Here is a 17,574-nt window from a genome sequence, read left to right as displayed (position 1 = left end):
TGCTCTTCACCATTATTTTGTCCATTAAGTAAATATATGTAATCCTCTTTATCCCTTTAGGGCAACTCATCTCATCCAAACAGAAACATTTTTTAATTTGTGCACAATTATTCAGTGTTATCAACATAAATGTGTAGAGCTCTGTGAAATGCAGAGGAAGCACCTTGATCTATACAGCGCCAGGTCAACTGCCTGAGAACTCACGTATGATCATTTACCTGAAACAGCTAAAGCCACAGCTGTATGTTCCTATTAACTTCTAGATGTAGGAGTAGATTATACAATGGGAGTACTGTCTCCTTGTGCTTTATACCCTCATTAATGCTAATCTAATTAAGCCTATACACTGAAGAGACCTTCAAGATTTGAAAGTCCTATGTAATTTTCAAGTTCATGAGAACAATTTACAAAAAAGTACAAATTTCTGATTTGTTTAGAAACTGAAACTGAATAGCACACAAAGTTTCAGCATCAATGAGGCTTGGTTTTGACACAGAGCTCAGGACTCAACATAAAACATCCAAGAAAATGATCTTGACCTCTTGTTAGGAAGTATTTTAGATTAAGTAAGGCAAAAGGGATTTTATATCCAGCATATTTTTTTTTCTCCCTGTTATGCTTTTTTTCTGCTGACAGCTCCCAGACTCTCAGTGCTTAGTTCCCAGGGAAACTGAAGCAGAAAACAGTTAAGTTTCTGTCCCTGCATCAGTGGAGACCCACAGATGGCAAGATTTTCTCCCACAACTGCTCTCATCTCTAAACTCTGCCACAGAAGTGGAAAATATCTGGCACACGAGACATAGTTGTTTCAGCTTTCCACTGATGGGATGGCCACCTGTAAGAAAATTCCCAACAGCCTACAGTCCATGCCTTGCACACTGAAAAACCCAGCCCTACATCATTTTGGCACTGCAGTTACCCTGGTAGTCCACATACCTGCGGTTCTGGAATGCGATGATCTACATGCAGCAAGCCAAACAGGGCACAGCACTGCCTTATACTGATTTGTCTAGTTCTTCAACTTCAGAGAAACAGCACTGACCAGATGAGGTGTAACCTTGTTTTTCTGTTAGCGTTGCTACCACAGAAAATGCTATGGATATGCATTAACACGACTTGTCAAGGACTAACAGAAGAAAGGAGACTGACGACATGAAAAATCCCAGCAACTGGTTTTCTAGGGACACTGTGTTGTAGCACTCATTAAACATCAGCACGATATTGGTACTGTGTACAAATCTCCTTGTAATATTTAAATATAAGGAAAAAGAACTGACAGGAATTCTTCTTTACAACCTCTGTGGACTGAAGAAAGATCCCCCCAAGACTCGAAGTAGCTGATCATCTCCTACTTACATCCATAAACTCCACATTGGCTTTGGGACCAGTGGTCTCGTTAAGGATCTTAATGGCCACAGGAATCTTTACAGTTTCTCCCTCGGGGACCCAAATACCCTAGAAAGACACAGAAAAGTGACAGAAGACTAATAAGACAACAATCATAAAGATTTCACTCAGTTACATTTCTTTTTGATGTATTTTGTCACATTATGCATCATTATGCAGTTCAGTTGCAAACATCGGGACTGAGAATACACAAAACAAGCTATAAAAGAAACAAGGAAAAAAATCTCACAATACTACTTCTTACACCAAAACTCAACCCTTACGTAAAGTGGAATGTTTTATGCCAGTGAATGCCCTTCTTAGCCCACTTAATTTTCCTGCCCACAACCAGCCTTATATGGAGCAACATAAGCATGTCAAAGAGTTTTGCACTGCCTATTGCTTCCCATAAAATTGAACAAGAATCTAGATTTTCTGTTCTGGAGTTTGATGTTAATCCCACTGAAGCTATTGCAAACTCCCACTAGTGAGTATCACCAGCAATTAGGTCATGCCATCATGCAGAAATAGGACACCTTGAGAACAATATATTTGGATTGAAATAGTTAAACGTTATTTCTCTAAGTAACTGTTATATAAGAATTAAAAGCTGAGATAGCTAAGAAGCAAACCTTGTAATTACAATTCAGCCTGTCTCTTGGGCTACTTTACCATCGCTCTTATCTAATCTATTCTGTGTTCCTGGGAATCTTGTGTTACCTGTCTCTATCATTTTATTATTTTCAAATTTATTATTTGAAAAGTGTTGTGGTGACGTTGTTGTAGTCATCTGATCTGTACCTCTTCCACTGCTGCCCCCAGTTTGGAGACAGACACCATACATGTATCTATGCTCCTTCACTGCCCTGGACTATCACTTTGATTTGACAGGTATGGGTTGCTCCCAGAGGGTTTAGTGATCAGTTTGACTTGCTCCTTAAGCCCTACTTCGTGCCTTTTGAAATTGAACAGGACCAACAGATCTAAAAAAAAGTAAATAAATAAAGTGTTTTTCCCTTTGTATTTTTCCCTTTGGGTTCTGCTCCTTTATCCGGATTGTTCTGGAGTGCATTAACATAACTAGTATTTCCTACGAAATTGGAAGGAACAGAAGGTACTAAAATTTAGATAATACTGTATAGCATCATATAACAGCTATTACATGACCTATTTGTGAAATGAGAGACAAAGTTTATTTAACTTGTTAGAACTGTACTGTAAAGCCATCACGTAAGAACAGAACATCCAACATCAATACTGCATTTAAAATCAGTAGCAAGATGTTCTGGCTTGTGTGGTCCTTTTGCATGCAAGTATGCTCATGGCTGACACTCCTTTTCTCACCAAGCAGTCATGTACATGAGCCTGCCTAACACTGAAGTCTTAAGTCCACTGTTCTATTAGTCTCCCAAATACATAGGGCTCATGAATCCACCCACAATAGAAGATGCCTTGCTGCAATGCAGAACTTGACTGTTCCCAAGGTAAATGAGGCCAGTCACCACTGCACAGAGGGGTCTCTTACCTTGTATACAGTTCCAAAGGCTCCAGAGCCAAGAACTTTGACTCGTTTCAGTTCAGTTTCCTTCAGGATACGCAGCTGTGCTTGGTTGGGTGCTGTGCCACTTGGAGTTAAGGGTTCCACAAGCTATGAAAGGAAGTCCTACAATGTTAAGTATCTGAAAGTGTGAAAAACCATCAGAAGTTTACACTGAAAACTATCAAGCCAGTTTAACACTGAAATAAGACAGTGAGGACTACTGATCTGCCAACTTCTGCAGGAGTCTCTCACTTTTAAAAGTAAATCAATCAAATGCTAAGAAACTGAGTGACACGATAAAGAAAGTCCTCACTCACCATGTGATAATTTCCACCAGGAATTGCATGATGGAATTATGAACCGGAAATTGAATTGGTGTCACAGTAATGCACCCAAGGACTTTCACTAATGGAGGCAGTATAAATATTTTCCACATGACAGAAATACAGCATTTATTATCAGCACACCACATTCTATTTTTGCCTATTTTAGTGCCTTTTAAGTTGGCCATATTTCTTCTAAATAACTCTGACTTAATGGATCATCACATTCTTACTCTGTTCTAGAGAAGGGACTACTCTTCTGAACTTCTGCTATACTGTATAAGAGGACAACTTTAAGGAGAAAGCAACTTAAAGCAGACAAGCAATTGTAACAACCACTAATTTACTGGGGGGGGTGGGGTGGGGGGTGGGGGAAGGCACAATTAAGCAATTTGCCCAAGATGACAATCATGTCCCAAGAAACCTTTATAAATGAACCACAATAGCACATTCAGTTAAAAATGCTCTCAGAAATCAACATGGTACCGTGTCTGCCAGGAAAAAACAAAACAAAACAAAACACCAACCTATGGTTCTTTAAAAATAAATTAAAAGTAAATGAAAAGGACAACATTCTAAACAATGAAAAATAGCCTGTTCCTTTACAGGATGAGAAAAATAATTCAGGGCTACTCCTACTCAAATTGGTTTCACACCGCTGCAGTATTTCAAAGTTGTCTGTTTACAAGGCTAAATGCTCTGTGCTCTGCAGTTTTCCAACTGCTGCTATGGCTCTTTGAGTATCATGGACTACTTCATCAGTTGACCAGATTACTCTGGCTCAGGTAGGAAGACTGTTCACTGGAAATTATTGGAGTATGGAAACATAACAAAACCAAACAGAAACAAGACAGGTCATCATAGAAATTATTTTTTGAGTTGTCTTTTTTTTTTTTTTTTATAAATAAAATAATTCTCTTTTGTCCTTCCTGTTTAGACACCCAATACTAATGCAATGAAGGAAAGAGGGCTCACTATAAAAGAGAACCAGGCAGACTGGAGGAATGCTTTGGTACTTTCAGTTTGTGAAGAGTGAAAACAGCTTCTGTGCTACAGGCCACCAACACACGTATGGCAGGGAGAAGTAGTATTGTGGGCCCTAAAAGAATTCCTTGTAGAGTATTACTGAGAATGACTGATAGAAAGATAGGTCTGTCATAGCCTGCAGCTAGAAACAGAGACTCTAGCTGAAGCTGTGTGTGTTTATTTCAGGATACTCCTGATTTAATTTTCCATTTCTAAGCCAAGACAACAGCCTCCCCACAAATTCAGTAGAAGACCGTAGTCCCTCAGTAAACATCGTCAGCCACAGCTTTTATCTGATCAGAGAACAAGGACTTCAAAGCCAGTACCTCACTTATGCAACACAGTCTACTTGCTTTTGCTTAAATAGGGGCTGATATGATGTCAACATTTACCTATCTAAAAGCACTTAGTTAAGCTTTCCATAAACCTGAACAGTATTTAACAAACAACACAAATTCTAGGCAGGCATAAAGGTATTTAGGAAAACAGATTAGGGATGCATAAATCATTTGCTCCGAGGCACTACAGTGGAATTAAGTGGAAGCAGGACCCTTAAAATAACAGAGAACAGCACTGTTAACAAAGCCCTACTGAAGTATCAGTAGTTAATAGTACTTCCAGGTTTTATCATCTCACAGGCAGGAACCCTTATTTAATATCATCATCAAAGTGTCTCAAAGTACAGGACTGTGTAGATGGTAGTAACCACTTTTGCTGTAACTGACAAAGACTAAGTATTATGGTTACGAATATTTCCTAGATTGCCTCCTCCACTACCTGCAAATTGAAGAGCAGAACAGAATGGACGCAGCTTTCTGTCCTATAGAACTGTTACATGCTTTTGGCAGCAGAACTGTGAATCTTACTTGGTTATGCTCTGGAAAGTGTCTTGGCTTATTAAAGCGCATTATTACTACTGAACAGAACTAGAGGCTTTGACAAAATTTGGACCACAAAGGCAATGCAAGTAGTGGAGCAAAGAGTGAGTGGCAATATCAGCATCTAAGCATTCCTAATGAACTTAAGCTATTACCAGACATCATTAAAGTAACCTATTTCAATCAAAGTTGACTTCAGTATGCACTGGATGAAATCTTGTCATTTTAAAGCATAAGAGCTACTGAATATATTGACGAACTGGGATAGAATTTCAACAGAGAGTAGGATAAGAGCTTAAAAATCTGGTGGAACATGGCTATGTGATCACGTGGATCTTTTTTAGATATGCAAAGCCACAGATCCATGTATGTACAGAAAATTAGCACGTTGAAATAGCATCATTCACTTCATCAGTTCAGTCCTGCACAAATTAGCAAAAGATTTCTACAGACCTTTACGGTAGCTGGATTAGAGACCTCAACTTCCTTAGTACAGAAGCAGAACAGTTTTGCACACCTTCCCAAATTCAAAGTATTTTGTGAGAAGGAACACATGCTCACCTCAGTCTCCAGGAACCTTCGCAACGCTCTCTTCTTCTTAATGCTCTTGCGCCGAACATACACAGCAAATGTCAGGCCCACAATGACGATGATGAAGAGGCCACCAATAACTCCAGCAGCAATCAGAGGGGTTCTAGCAATCAGAACCAGAGACTTCATTGTTAGCTAGGTGACGGACCAAAAAATGGCTAGGTACATAAAATATAATCACTCAGAAAACAACTTATGTTGTAACTGTTTTACAACAGTTACTTAGTCAGTCCAAATAGCAAGTCAGGGGAAACACATTAACATGTGTTACAACTATTCTTGTTTTTTAATCTATATACCAGGTTCACTTTTTTTCAAACTGCCATGCACATGTGAAGAGTTGTGTGGACAAGGAGACACAACATGCACTTTGATGGCAAACGCAAATCTGCAATGGCAAAATGAGGATACAAGCATCTGGAGTTCTCCTGCAAGAGGTTTACTCATGCTTATTTTTGGGTCCAACTAGATTAACTCATGGAATTGTGCATTTAGAAAACCAACAACCAACTAACAAAAATTGCCTAACCTACAAAAACATGATGTGCCTTCCTGAGTCTAGGGAAGCAAGGAGCATCATACACAGACCCTTTACTCAAATGGAGGATATTTACACTTGAACAAAGTAATTCATTACTAGTAGCACACACCCTCAATTCACTACCATTGCGCAGGACTATTTTGGTGATGGTTGCACCCATCTGGTTCTGCTATTAGCAAAGCCAAATCCCATATCAGAAGACAGCTGCGTGGGAGCCAAAAAACTTCTGTGTGTAACAACAAGCTAGGGTCAGCATTCCCACAAAAAAGTAGTCATCCCCCCACAACTCCTTCAACACCTTTCATCTCTCCAGGACCTTGAGCAGCATCAGCTGCAACTACTAGCTTGTTTTTCCCCCAGACATAAGATATGGCTGGCATGGTGGTAGATACTCCACAAGCACAAAATAAAAACTGTCTCAGAGATTCACGCTGACTTAGTTGTGCACATTTGGAAATCTCCCCCACAATCAGTGGAGAAGAACAGGCTCCTGACAAAGAAAAAGTGAAAGCAGCATGTGCTCTCTGTTTTGTTTGTCTCCCCTTCCTCTATAGGTTGTACAGCAGCCTCCAAACCAACACCTTAAATTAGGCATTTTCACAGAATGCCAGCAACTTACTAACATTAACACTTAGTGTTTAACATCCCAACAACGATGGCTGGACAGCAGCTGAAAAGATGGCTAAAAAGGAGACAGTATGACAACTGCAGAACATAAGTGGTGCAGAAATCACTGCCTTTTAACCATAGGAAATAGGTTAACAATTATCAAGATTGTGGAAGTATCACTGCTGTGGTTTATCAGCCTCCCCCTGTTAAGCCTGGATGATGACGAAAGATACATTATAGATTATTAATATATATATATATATAAAAAAAAAAAGTAGCACACAGGTATTGCAAATTTGAAGGAGTCACTGACAGAAATAGTAAATTGATTTACCTGACCCTTATTGTTCTTTTATGTCCTATCACACAGCTGAGCAGTGGGACACAAAGCCATCTTACCTGGTTTGCTCTATGAAGGTGCATTACCACTGCAGACCATTCTGAAGCCTATGTCTGAACTGTCCTAATTGCCTGTCATTACTGCACTTTGCTTCAGAGAGATCTCAAAGCACTCAACCTGGATTCCTTTCAAATACCAACCAGAAACGTATTTCTGGAGTGTATTTAACATGCATCAACTCCTAAATGCCCTTAAGCCCACGGATCCAACTAGAGCTTACACAAAGAAACACGCCCAGAAGCAAATGTAGGCTAGAGATTCGGTCGATCACCTGTTTAGTAGTCCAGATCCAATCCTGTTGTGGCATTCAGATCACGTTAACCCAGAAAAAGCCTTATAATGGCACACCTAGTTATTAAAACACTCTGTTTGAAGCACCATTACCACGTTTTCTCAGGTAAAATGCATTAGCAACATGGAATGCTTTAAGGCCTATTACAGTTCCAAGACTATTATGGAAACTGTAATACCTGCAAATATGGAAGCTGAATGTTGTTTAGGTATAAAACAGATTATGATGTTTGGGAAGTACAAATACAGTACTGCTAGACACTGCTTCTTCACCTAATCTGGCCTTAACACACATCTTCCTTTTTAGTCTCATCGATTACTCTGCCAGTGGAGTGCAGAACCCAGGTTAAAGGTCTTGGTATAGCCACCCGAAACAACATGCCTCTCTTCATTTTGCATCTGCTTTCCATGATACTGATGCCAGGAACTTGTTAATATGAACAAGACAGGCCACAAAAAGACTTTTATGAAGCTATTACTAATGCTCTTGAGCAGCATTCTTTTCAAACAACATATGAACAATCCTAGATTTTTTTTTAAACACTACCAAACCACAGAGTGGCAAAACCAGGAGACCTCCTGACTTTGAAGTGCATTAATAGTAACCATCGTACCAGCTGCCAAAAAGTAGTTTTATGATACTATATACACCAAAAATGCTCCAAAACAATGTTTAAATGAAAGACTATAAATAAACAATTCCTAAGAGGACATAATGCCTAGTCAAGAAAATAAAAGGAAGTTACACGTTTCTTGCATCCCTTTTATTGTTATAAAGTACAAAAGTTCAATATGAATCTTTCATGATCCATCGTGTCAATTCTTGCTGACTTAAGAAGGAAATCATTATTTTTAATGGTGAATTGAAAAAAAGCTAGTTTTTTTTTTTTTTGTTTTTTTTTAAAAAAACAAAACTTCAAACAAACAAACCTTTAGTCACTAACACAAAATATGCTCTAATTGTTTATTGCATCTGAATTTTCAGGAGCTACCATCTAAACACACTATTAAGCTTAAAAAGGCAGCAAAACAGGAATGAAACAGCATATCAGGAAAGATGTTTTTCAATGCTGGAAGAACTACAAAAAAGTTCTATGTTTAGCTCAAACAATGACCAGCTGCCTTCACTCCTAGGTCCACCATCCTCGCATAAAAATCATGACACATACAAACATCACAGACCTAGAGGGATGCAATCGTACACCATGCAACTTCTCCTCGCCCTACCAAAACTGAGCTAAGTCCCAAAGTCAACAGCCATGAATTTTATTTGATACACTAGCAAATGTCAAGTCACTGGCCTGAAGCTTTCCGGTATCATCAGCACGCTTCAGTACCACATCTCACTGGTGTTTCCAACCACACACAGAGATTATTTTCTAAGCATTTAAGCTTTTCAGTTGTCACTTTCCCCATTTGGGTTATTTTTACTTATGTTAATTAGGCTGAGTTTGCTTTTTATATTTTCTGCTAACATTTTCTGCTCTCCTGTATAATTTCTCCAGTATTTTTGTGTGTGCAGTATCTCACATTTAATACCCTGCTGAATTTCATTAAAATGCTGTTTACTTCTCTTTTAGATAATTGTTAAAGTTGTTTAACATGGATCCTTGCAAGGTGTTACTGACCAGTGAGACAACTGAAGAAACAAAACCTTTCTCCCATTCTTTTTTTTTTTTAATCCAATCTTTTTTTTTTTTTTTTTTTTTTCACATGCACCTAACCATCAGTTCAGCTTCACAAACAAGCTGGACACGCACAAAGCTCCTTATCTCCAGTGGCATTAAGGATTTAATCCATTTATATTACTATTACTGCCCCACAACCACCTCTGTGAATCCAAGCGGCTCTGTTAGACCAATGCTAACTACTTTCCACTTAAAATTACTTCTATGAAAATTTACAGGAGCAATGTTAATGTTGTGACAAAAGCATCACCGTCAAAAAAGACATTTTCTTAAAGTCACCTTTAAAAGCAGAGAGGTCATATTTCTCTATTAGGACTCAGAAAGTCTAAAATCAAGTAAAGGGAGTAGTCATTTGCTGGTCCTGCCCATCCAGCATGGATATGGACAGCCAGAGGTCGAATCTAGCTCATGTTTCTTTCAGCTTCACTATGGACTCACCAACACAAACTGCTGATACAGAGGCCACCTTCCTTTACAAAATGAAAATCTACCCCAGAGGGCATAAAAAACCCTCTCTGCTAAGTGTTTCTGGATTTTATGCTCATCAAAATAGACTTAGAAGTCCAAGAAACAGGGCCCTGAATTGCAATTCAAACCCACATGATTTGCTATCCCTCACCCCTCCACCAGCTGAGGACAGAATACCCAATTAATGACTGGAAAAGAAGGCAGCATGGGAGGTGGTGAGAGGGGGAAAAAAATCACTACATGTGAAAAACTCAGCCTTCTCAACTGGAAGCCGCATCTATCTGTGGCTGAAATTTGAAAGTAAGATTATAATATTCCCTTAGGAGAAATAAATAATATATTTTTCTTTTTAAATGTACACAGTGTTTTCATATTTAGAAGCATGTAATATAAACTCCTGCGCATCAAATTTGAGACAAGAAGTTCAAAGTTAGCATTCCAAGATGGACAAGGATGCTCAACAGGGGAGCTTGTATCATTTTACTCCAAAACATCAAGACATCTGCAATTCCCAAAGCACAGAGAGTCAGGTATTAAAGCCTAATTACTGATTTCAATGAGTACATGGTCTCATACTCTAGACTGGAGAACACAGCAGCAGGAGGAAAGGAAATAGTACTGTGGTCCACGAAATAAAGCTGAGAAAGAACACCTGTTTTTGTACCTTTGGCATTAACCCATGTAATACAACATGTAAATGAACTGGGCTTGGAAGCCAAGCTGCTAGAGAGCTTTCAGTTCCCACCTCAGCCTTCCCAGCCTTCCCCACTTTAAGATTTTTTATCTATACATCCAGACAGAAATCATTCTACCTTTGAATATTTGTGAAGTGGTTGCTGCTGGGAAATTTTCTTTTTCAAGGTAATTTTTTTTTTTTCCTGATGGACAATTCACACATTCTGCATTCCTCTCCCTTTCCCTCAGAAGGGAATTCAGGCAACTTTCAAGCTGCACTTTCAGAGATTTAACAGATTCTGCTAATCCTGGAACGATAATCTTTGTATTTAAAACATACAAGATAAACAACCTGAGTGAGAAGCAAATCTGAATATGTTTTAAGAGCTTCTCTCTGCTGTGCAGCACTTCTCTGGCAGACCTCTACAACCGCAATTGCTCACAAAACAGTGCTCCTCAGGGCAGGAAGAATTCATCTACTATTCTTCACATCAAGATGTGCTCTGCTTTACATCTTTCCAAGAACAAGACTCACTTCTTGCTTTCTCCGTGTAATCCGAGGATGTTTAAACATTGAACAAAATGTTCTCTTATGTTCAGATTAGCTTTTACCTTGTATAAACACAAATTATAACAGCTGATCTCAGGATGACTACCAATCTGACATTTAAATGTAGATATTAAAATCTAGATATGGCCTAAATGTATTTCATCATACCATCAACTAGCTGTAGTTAAACTCTGGTGCCAGGTAGTTTTACCCACAGCTTTTCAACATGAGCACAATGTTGTAGTCCCCATCTAGGTCCATTCAGCAGTTGCATGTTTCTAGATCACTCAAATCGTGCACTTCAAAATTGTCACCACCTTTTTCAGCTGAGAGCCAGAGTTCTCAGCCACATGCAGAACAGACATGCCACAGATCATGGTGTCTTGTTGAGAGCAACTGAGATATAAGGATGTATCAAAATGCTTAATGCAGTGAGTGACATAATTTTCTGAAGGCTTGTGTATATTTTGGTTATCAGAAAGCATTTGCTGAAATGACAGTCAAAAGGCAAGTAAATACATTGTGTCAATTCCTTGAATTGTAAAAGTATATCCTACACGTACTTAATTCTCAGTGTGTTTTTATTTCATTTAAGCAAAGATAGGATTCCTTATTTCACTCAGCAAAATAAATGGTGGAAAAATAAAAATTGAGGATAGCTTTTAAAATGAATTCAGGCTAGAATTCTGAGAATCCTCGTGTATTGAGAATAATTTTTTGACATCTTTATTATCCTTAAGCACACACAGTACACACTGCATTTCTTGAAAACTAGTTAAATCCAAATGGTGATTTAAGTATTTTAGGAGAACAACGATGTTTCTGTTTTCACCTTAAGTTACTAAGAACTCTGTTTTACCTCCCTGTTAATATAGCTGACCGGGAATAAATACTGAGATCGCTCTAACTGCAGTATTAATACAGAGGCTTTTTGTGGGCTTCTCTCTCCCTATGACTGAAAGTCTATCTGACATCGCTTGCATCCCTGATATTTTCAGCCTGAGATTTTTATCTTTTGCTACAACAACAACAAAGGAATGCTATTGTTAGGAACTTGCACAATGACTTTGTTTTGAGGCTTGTGCTTTAAGTAAATGGATTAATGTTCCTTGTAAAATATGCCAAGTCAGGTCCCACATAATGTGGATTGATTTATCTGTGACAGAAAGCCGGTTAAATCCACTAGACCGGACTCACAGGTGAAGCCAGTTCATCAAGTAAAAGAACAATCCTCTTTATAAACTTGTCATATTTCCCATTTTCATTGCAAAGAGTAATATTTTGCTTCAAATAAAGAAAACCAGACCTGTAATGACCATGGGCACTGATGGACTGCTCTGAAAGTAAAACCATCAACATTAGCTTAAGGAGTCTCTCTCTGCATAAAGCATTCCTGTTAGAGGCAATAAACTCAGGCAGCAGCACACAGGCTTCTCTGCAACCGGCTGTAGTCAACAGGTTCTACAATTATTTCTGTGTGCACACAATTATTAATAAAAACACATGCTTTTCTCAAACAGAAGCATAAGGTGCATTCTCCTGCATGGTATGACAAGAGACCAGTCTGTCTGGCAGCACTGCTTTCTGTTCACAAACTGTCAAAGCTAAAAGCACCAAAGAGCTGAAGCCAAACACGCCACATGGCTCGGGGAGCTGAGAAATACAATGTATTACATCAGTAGGTAGCCAAACTTTCAACAGGGGCTGGCTGGGTCAGACAGAGAATAGAAATCGTTGCACAAATTTGGCCACTGAAACAAGGCAGGAACCCTCCTTCACTGTGCAACTGGCATTCAGGGCATATTTTATCATGTTTGTATCATGGTTACATTTTGGTACCTTTTGCATGTTCTAGCAGACACTGGAGGCCCATTACTGTCACCCTACACCTGTACAACTTTTCAAGCAGACAGCTAAACTCAAGCCTTGGTGAGCTCAACGTATCTCAGCCTGCTTTTCAGTTTTGCTCTGCTAGTGACAGTACAGGGGACTGAATACTGCAGCCAGCACTAACAGCAACTCATTAGTATTTCAGGTGATAGTTTGATTCAGTCTTCTGTGCTCTTTCATCTTTACACTTAACAAACAATCACAGAAGTGTCTGCTCACACAAATATGTGGGAAACAATGCGTGGGGGGGAAAAAAAAAAGAAAAAAAAAAGAGATCCCTGAGGACATGCACTCATGATGAATTAGTCATTCACTACTTGATTCTCTACAATATCTGGAACCCATCAAAAGAAATTCACTTCAGTTAGGTGGTAGCTCAAACTGTAAAGACCAGAGACCAAAAAGAAACATTTAAGAGTATTTTAACTAACCAAGACAAGTAAACCCATACAAATACTGTGCTCGTATTTTTCCTCAACACTTTGCAAATTCCACTGGTAAGTGGAGTTCCAGGTGAACCTTAGCTGTAATTGAGCCATTCAATACATGAAATACCCAAATCCATACACGACAAAGTGAAATTTTGCTTCTAAGACTGCAGCGGTCTTTCAGAAGATTTAAGGAGCACAGCACAGTTTCAGTAGGTATTTGGCTCAGCGGTTGTGCACAGCAGACTTTTTCCTGTTTTGCTTTGAATCATCTGGGGCAGTGCTTGCTTACACAAGCTGCAAGAACCTTTCATGGCAGCGAACTTTTACGGACTGTATTTGGGGATCAGGTCTGAGATTCTGTCATTGATTGCCTCTTTCTGAAGACTTCATGACTTCGTGTTTCTCAGAGTCTGCTCATAAAAGACAGCCCCAACTCCCACCGGACCATTTCTGGTCCAGCAGTGCATCTACACTTCTCTGAGCAAGCCTCTTCACATGAGTGAGCAGACTGAGGTAGTACTAAGCTCAGCACTGGACACTGGCAGAGGGGGAAAAAAGTCAAAACAAAATGGGACATGATAAACTGATGAGAGCAGAACAGTCACACTGTGTTCCTGATCTTCAAGCATCATGTCATATCCAATCACTTGTTCTGTGATAAATGGAGAGCTTACATGGGTTTCAGCTGAGTTCTTTTTTTTAACAAGGGATGACATTAGATCATCTTTGAAACCTATGTTCAAGATTGAAGTTAAGAGTGCATGAAGATTTGTAGGTTCCTTTTTAACTGTGTTTGGAAATTTGCACCCATATATTGTGCATGTATTACATATATAAAGGACTAAGACTTTCCTTCGAAGTTTAAAGCAAAATACTTACACTTGATTCCACATTGGCATAAATGTTCTCTCGTATTTGAGGCAAAAATGCCTCAAAAATGGCCATGTTCCTGCTGTTAACTTGAACAAGTTATTTTAGCCTCTCCTCATTAAAGTTTCTAAATATGCAAAATTTATCTTTGTGGAGCATAGGAGGGAATAAATGCGGCCAGTGCTCATAAATATCAAGCAAAATCCAAGGTAGATAAAGATCAGGGCATAAGGAATTTTTATTTGAATATTCCTGATGCTGCTTTGGGATTTATAACAGTAATATTACAAGGATACTATCATGTCTGTTTAAATGCCCTACATAAATTACATCAGTCGTTGGAAAATCCCACTTGATTATGAGGAAAAAGTGGTAGAAGAAAACTGAGATCCTAATTTTGACACAAGGCTTAAACAGGACCACCCCCTACACCAGGATATATAACATACCAGCCCTCTCCAGTTCTTCCATTGTCAAGAGGAACAAGGATAAACAAGTAAAACCTGCAACTCCTCTTCTAGTCATCATCACACCACCACCATTTCCCTACAGACTACTCAAAACAAAAAAAAGTTCAGCTTAGAAGTTCCAAACCCACCCATCTTCACTTATCTGCTCCGTCTGCACAGCCACCCAAAGGGATCTATTTCACTTCACTGTCTGTAAAGGCTGCTAAGGGAAACCAGTCTGTGAATATTATCCCTACCTTCTATTCTCAGCCCTACCAGTGAGTTTTGTGTCCATGTACACAGCAACCTCCTATCACCCTGATAGTCACAGATGTGACTTGATTAGAAAAACAGCTTGTGTCCATGGTGAGGATACTGCTGAGCATAACCTAGACTCTGCAACAGCTGTTTTATTATGATTAGTTTGCAGTACAGTATGGCCCACATAAAGGCCAATGATGATTTAGTACAACAGCTCTCCTTTCTCCCTAATTTCACTACAATATAACATTGCAGAATTTATTGCATATACTGCCTTATCTATGCATCTTCCAAACATTTAAAATACTTCTCTTCCAATAGCTGTTAAATGCCCTGAATAGAGCACACCAGCATCTGGGGAAAAAGCGATCTGCATGAACACTCAAAGCCCTGTACAAGATGCACAGAAACCTGCACACCACTAATGCTGCTTTTGAATGCAGTTTTTTTTTTGCAAGGGACTGACCGGAAACAAGAGCACATAGAAACCATGTTGCAGAAACAACTGAAGAACATCACATTATTGCTTGTGTGAAGCAATTTCAGGGCGTTAAGATTTCATTAACATTTGTCATACTGGAAAACAGCATCAAGCTGTTTTTTTGTTGTTGTTTGTTTGTTTTGACAGAAGTATAGTCTTCCTGAAAGGAAGCTTCATTTTCGTAAGTTACATATAGACTAAAAATAATCCATTATCTAAATGCTGTTCTTCCTAAACTTCACGTTACCGAAGATGCTACAAAGCATCTATTCCAGGAAAAGTGGGGAAAGATGTCAAGAAGAGAAAGAAAAAAAAGGGGGGAGGGAAGGGGGAAGTCTGTACTGCAAAGAAGGATTAGATGCTTAGTAGCTTGCTAGCATCTAAGGCTTAGAAAACCTGATAGAGATAAAAATGTGAAGATCTCCTTCATCTATATTATTAATGCCAAAAATTAGTCATGGAAAGCAACTTGCCTTCAGTTGTACCACACTATATAAAAATGCCGAAACACTAGCATGTAAAAACACTACTACCTTTATTCAAAATAAACGCACGGTTGAAGTGAAAAGTCACAACGCAAGAGAGCTCAGTCAAAGACCATCTCAATCAATTTCTCCCCTCCCCTAGCAAAGGTTAGTTTGAAAAGTCAGAAGTCCTTTAACTGACCTAACTGTTAATCATCAAGAAGATGGCCAGTACAACAGAAACACTGTGTACAGTCATTCGGAGCTCTCATTCTGTGCCTCAAAGCTGACAGGAATCAAACCGAAGCATTCAGTAGCTAGAGCTGCCAATTCCAGCAATCAAAATTCAAAGAGGAACCCTGGGTGGTAGGCTTAGAACACGAGCCAAGAGACAAGCAGAGCAGGAAGCGATCATTGCATACCTGCAACTGTCCTGGCACACGCTGTAAACAAGGACAGAAGGAACCAGCGGAAACAGAGGAAACAAATCCTCCACCCTGATACCTGCACAGCCTACAGGCTTGGCACAGATCAGTTCTTTCCAACAGCACACACCCGCGAGGAAAAGCTTTAGTTTTGATTTTAGAAGCCTAATGCTAGAAAATTGAATGCTACCAGGGAAAAATCACTCCAGGGATTAATAATCCTTAATAAAAATACATTGGCATGTCGCTACTTTGAACGCGTCTGTCTTCAGATTTCAGCCATTTTATTTTCTCACAGAGTCCCTGTCCTTTTCCCTCTGCTAGACTAGTGCCATTTGGTTTATATACTAGTACCACTTGGTTTATCTAACCTGGAGAAAAGATGGCCATGATGCAAGCTTACCGCTCTGCCAGGTCCTGAGGAGGGAAGCACCAGTTTCTGCTCCCTGGTGTCTGATGACAGCATGTGCAAGAACAGCACAAAGCTGCATCAGGGCTACTTCAGACCAGATACAAGGAAAAAATCCTTTAGTCTGAGGTTTGTCAAATGCTACAACAGGCTGTTCAAGAGACATTCGGACAATGCCCTCAATAATGTGTTGTCATTTCCATTTCTGCACAAATGAACAAGATGGACTATGAGCTATCATCACTGACAAGTTATCCACTAGTTCTGATACTGCACTGGAAAAGTTCTTGCAAATTAACTGAGAAACAGAACATACACTTGTGTAAGGAAAAAAAAGTGACATGTGACATATTTTGCAAACTTCTTTACATCCAAATTGTCACCTGCATTAAGTGCTCTAGGTTTGATCATTCCAAGAAGTACTTAACTGGTTTTAAATAGGCAATGGAAAAGTGTGCATGTGGTGTAATTAATTCCTAGAAAGGAATAAATCTACCCCAGCTCAAATACAGACCCCCTCCTACAGTGGATTATGCGGTAGGAGTTACTAACTGATCTGAAGTGATGCTATTAAGCAGACTTTCACTGTACGCATGCTTCCAACACAGGTACAGCGCCACCAGCGTACTGTCCTAAAGAACCCCTACCAAGACTTAGCCATTTATTGTAAGAATTGCAGCTCCTTTATTACCTGATGGGGCACGGTGAGTAAGCCAGAATGAGAAGAATTAAGTCTTGTCTGGACTCTGAACTGAAATACGTTTGTCATGTAAATTGTCTAAATATGAAAGAGCGACAAATCCTGCATTATGCAGGTAGATTGGAAGTAAGACCGCAAGCTTTAGTTCTAATTTATTATATATTAAATATTAATGATTTATTAAGAAACCATTCACTGAGGTTTAAACAACTCTACATCTTACATATT

General features: G+C 39.1%; 1 protein-coding gene across 8 annotated transcripts in view; it reads right to left on the bottom strand.

Moving 5' to 3' along the window:
* Window positions 1-17,574, bottom strand: part of ERBB4 (erb-b2 receptor tyrosine kinase 4) — a 576,064-nt gene that overhangs the window by 119,098 nt on the left and 439,392 nt on the right. For all 8 annotated transcript variants that reach the window (XM_068686347.1, XM_068686350.1, XM_068686352.1 and 5 more), the window contains 3 exons: window positions 5,715-5,847; window positions 2,912-3,034; window positions 1,357-1,455 (listed from right to left, as the gene is read on the bottom strand). In XM_068686347.1, coding sequence (XP_068542448.1) covers window positions 1,357-1,455; window positions 2,912-3,034; window positions 5,715-5,847 — 355 coding nt within the window. The remainder of the gene's footprint in view (window positions 1-1,356; window positions 1,456-2,911; window positions 3,035-5,714; window positions 5,848-17,574) is intronic.

The sequence above is a fragment of the Anas acuta genome, chromosome 6 (genome assembly GCF_963932015.1).
Source record: "Anas acuta chromosome 6, bAnaAcu1.1, whole genome shotgun sequence".
Lineage (NCBI taxonomy): Eukaryota > Metazoa > Chordata > Aves > Anseriformes > Anatidae > Anas > Anas acuta.
The sequence above is the reverse complement of the archived record's forward strand: the minus strand, read 5'-3'. Positions and strand labels throughout refer to the sequence as shown.